The sequence below is a fragment of the Pseudorca crassidens genome, chromosome 11, assembly GCF_039906515.1.
Source record: "Pseudorca crassidens isolate mPseCra1 chromosome 11, mPseCra1.hap1, whole genome shotgun sequence".
NCBI lineage: Eukaryota > Metazoa > Chordata > Mammalia > Artiodactyla > Delphinidae > Pseudorca > Pseudorca crassidens.
In genome coordinates, this window is record NC_090306.1 from 48,102,865 (window position 1) to 48,105,850 (window position 2,986).

Sequence of the window (2,986 nt, forward strand, 5' to 3'; positions counted from 1 at the left end):
AGAGCTTCAGTAGTTGTGGCACATGGGCTCAGTAGTTGTGCCTCGCGGGCTCTAGAGTGCAGGCTCAGTAGTTGTGGCACGCGAGCTTAGTTGCTGCACGGCATGTGGGATCTTCCCGGACCAGGGCTCGAACTCATGTCCTCTGCATTGGCAGGCGAATTCTTAACCACTGCGCCACCAGGGAAGTCCCAATTGGATCGTTCTTTATCTCCCTTCTGATACTTTCTACTTTTTCTAGATCTATTTCAATTTCTTAGAGTAGTAGGACTCTAGAGAAATGGGAGCTGGGATGTCTTGTCTAGTGTACTTTGATTCTGTACTATTTTGTTTCCTTTTTTTCCTAGAGATAAGAGATGATCCACCAATTTCCAAGAGATTGGGAGTTATGAAAAGAATTTACAAATAATCGGATTGTTTGCTTCTAGAAGGCAGAGAAATGAAATTGGATTGGGTGATTTCTGAAATTTCTTATTCAGTATTTTCACTTATATAGTTTCGCCTGCCTAGTCCTAGTATGATCTTTTGAATGTAACTAAGATACTAGTTTTTGGAAATGTTCACTTCAGATCATAAAATCTGGGTTATACAATACCCAGAGGGATACACTGGGAGACAGTAGGGTAATTAATCAAAATGGAGCTAACATCTGTTGAATGTGTACCAAGTGCCAGATACCTGCCTAAGGGCTTTATATACATTGCCTTATTTCATTTCACTACAATTTAGGAAGCAGAGACTATTTATTTTGTATATTTTACAGAGGAGAGAAGGTTCAGACATGAGGTAATTCTCCCAGTGTCACTCAGCTTGTGAGTGACAGGACCAAATCAGAACTTAGATTTGATTCCAAAGGCAAATGAAGTAGGTATTATCTCCATTTTGGAAATGAGTAAATTAGAGATGTTAAGTAACTTGGCCTAAAGTTACATAAACAGTAACTAACAGTGGTGTCAGAATTTGAACTCATGTCTGCTTCTCTCTAAAACTTACGGTTTTAACTATATTAAATTCTAAGATATCATTGAGCGTTAAGGAATACAGTAAGAGAACACAACACGTTGAGAATATTAGAAGTTTTAAAAAATTAAATTAGGTTGACTGCTATTATAAATCCCATTATAAATCAGGCCTTAAAAATGAAGGGTTTTTACCACATTGTTAGGCTTAGGGAGAAGACATCAACCAAGGACCTAAATGGCAATGATAACTTGGCATATCATGAATGAGAATCTCTGAGGGCAGAAAAGGGACTTTAAAAAAATATGGTATCACTGAGAGATGCCTTTATTGATTTATTGACTGCATTTGGCTGCTGTGCTTCCAATCTCAGTTGCAGTTCCCACATTGAGGCTGTTCCCACCCTTCCTGTGTCCCTTGAGCTGAGCAGGAACTTCCTGTCCTATTGGAAATGAAAGTTAGAGATTGGGGGTATGGTATGTGTATATTTACTCTGCAGACTGTTGGTACTGTCTGTCCCATTATTATAGCAAAAAGGTGACAGGAAAACTAGAATAGAGACTGGGACTTCATTTAAGGGACGGTTTGGGCTTAATGTTTTTTGTGGCAAAGCAGACAGGGTTAATTTATTATTTAGAATATCCACTATGGCTGTGAGGGGGCCTTAAGAAGTGATTTGAAGGCTTTCATTCTATATCCCTGTTCTACTTCGACTGGATTGGTAAATTACTGGGTATCATTCTTAAATTTTTGTTTTCCAACAAGTTTCTTTTATTGTTAAGGTACCTTCTACAGGACATTCCTTTGAAAGTATTAGAGGTGAGTGTTGCAACTGTGTTCAATTCTTGACTCTAAATTAATGTTCTTCTTTCCTAAGAACTTTGTATTTTTCTTCTCTGTGAAGCATATGTTTTTAAAATAGTTATTTATTTATTTTTTTCTACAGTTCACAGACAGCTTGAAGCAGACATCCCAACTCTGTGAACTTCAGCTTGGGCATAAATTTCAGGTTGGGTGAGTAACTAATTGTTCAGCTTCATAGACCTTGAAGACTAGGAAATAGTGGGATAAAGATTCAAATAAGATAGCTTACAATTGAAGAAATCACTAGGCAATTATATCTCAATAAAGCTGGGGGAAAGAAAAAAGAAAGCACTAGGCACCAAGTTTCATGACATAGTCCAGTTTGAAAATTCCTTCTCAAGTACTAAGTCATAGCTGGGAGAATCTGAAAAGGATTAAGAGGCATCAGCCCATCAGCATAACCTAAGAGGAGTAAAACTATCCAAGGATCTGAAACTAGTTATTTCCCATCCTCTGTTTTGCTTGTTTCTGCTCTTTGGTGAGCTCTTCTGTTTGTTCTTTCTTTGTGTGTTAAGGTCGCTCTAAATATAAAGTGGGGGGTAAGTCCTGAGCTCACCCCACATATTCTTTTTCAGTACTGTGATTTTCTTCACATGTTCTCCAAAGCAGTGTCCCAGTGGCCCCTTTAAAATCAAGATTGGAATCTTCTTATAGCTGAGATCTAAGGAGAAAATACCCTCATTTTTTCATGGGAATCTGAACTTGTTCACATAGGAAAGGTGATGGAGTTGAAAGGGGTAGACTTAAGAACTTTTCTTTTGCTTTAACTGCTAAGCCTGTGGGGGAAAACAAAAAACTAAAAAACCAAAAAAACATCTTGGGCATTAGGACCCAGTGGAAGAGCCTCACTCAGACTCGGGGTTAAGTTCTATCAGTGACGTAAACAAGCAGCCCTAGCTCATTCTTTACTCCCCCCTCCTTCTCTCCCCCTTTCTCCTCCCCCTCCTTTCTCCCTCTCCCTTCTCTTCCTCCCTCCCTCCTTCCCTCCCTCTCCCTCTCTCTCTTTCCTCTCCCTTTCCCTCTCCTTCTTCCCCTCTTCTGTCTCTTAGCTTCCTAACATTAAAGAGAAAATGCTGCTATCAGTGACTTCCAGGCCTGGGATTTCGACTTTTGGCTATAACAAAAACAACAAGAAGGTAGGGAAAAGTGCTTTTTTGGAATCCAG

At 39.3% G+C, this 2,986-nt stretch overlaps 1 protein-coding gene across 3 annotated transcripts in view; it reads left to right on the top strand.

Annotated features, from left to right (window-relative positions):
* Positions 1 to 1,620: 1,620 nt before the first annotated feature.
* The window catches only part of RBMS2 (RNA binding motif single stranded interacting protein 2), a 61,648-nt gene continuing 60,282 nt past the window's right edge, over positions 1,621 to 2,986 (top strand). For 2 of the 3 annotated variants that reach the window (XM_067697010.1, XM_067697011.1), the window contains exon 1: positions 2,748 to 2,957. In XM_067697010.1, the coding sequence (XP_067553111.1) occupies positions 2,892 to 2,957 (66 nt within the window). In that variant the 5' untranslated portion in view covers positions 2,748 to 2,891. Of the gene's footprint in view, positions 1,777 to 1,903; positions 1,972 to 2,747; positions 2,958 to 2,986 lie in introns of those variants that run through there. The other variant, XM_067697012.1, reaches the window with a different exon arrangement.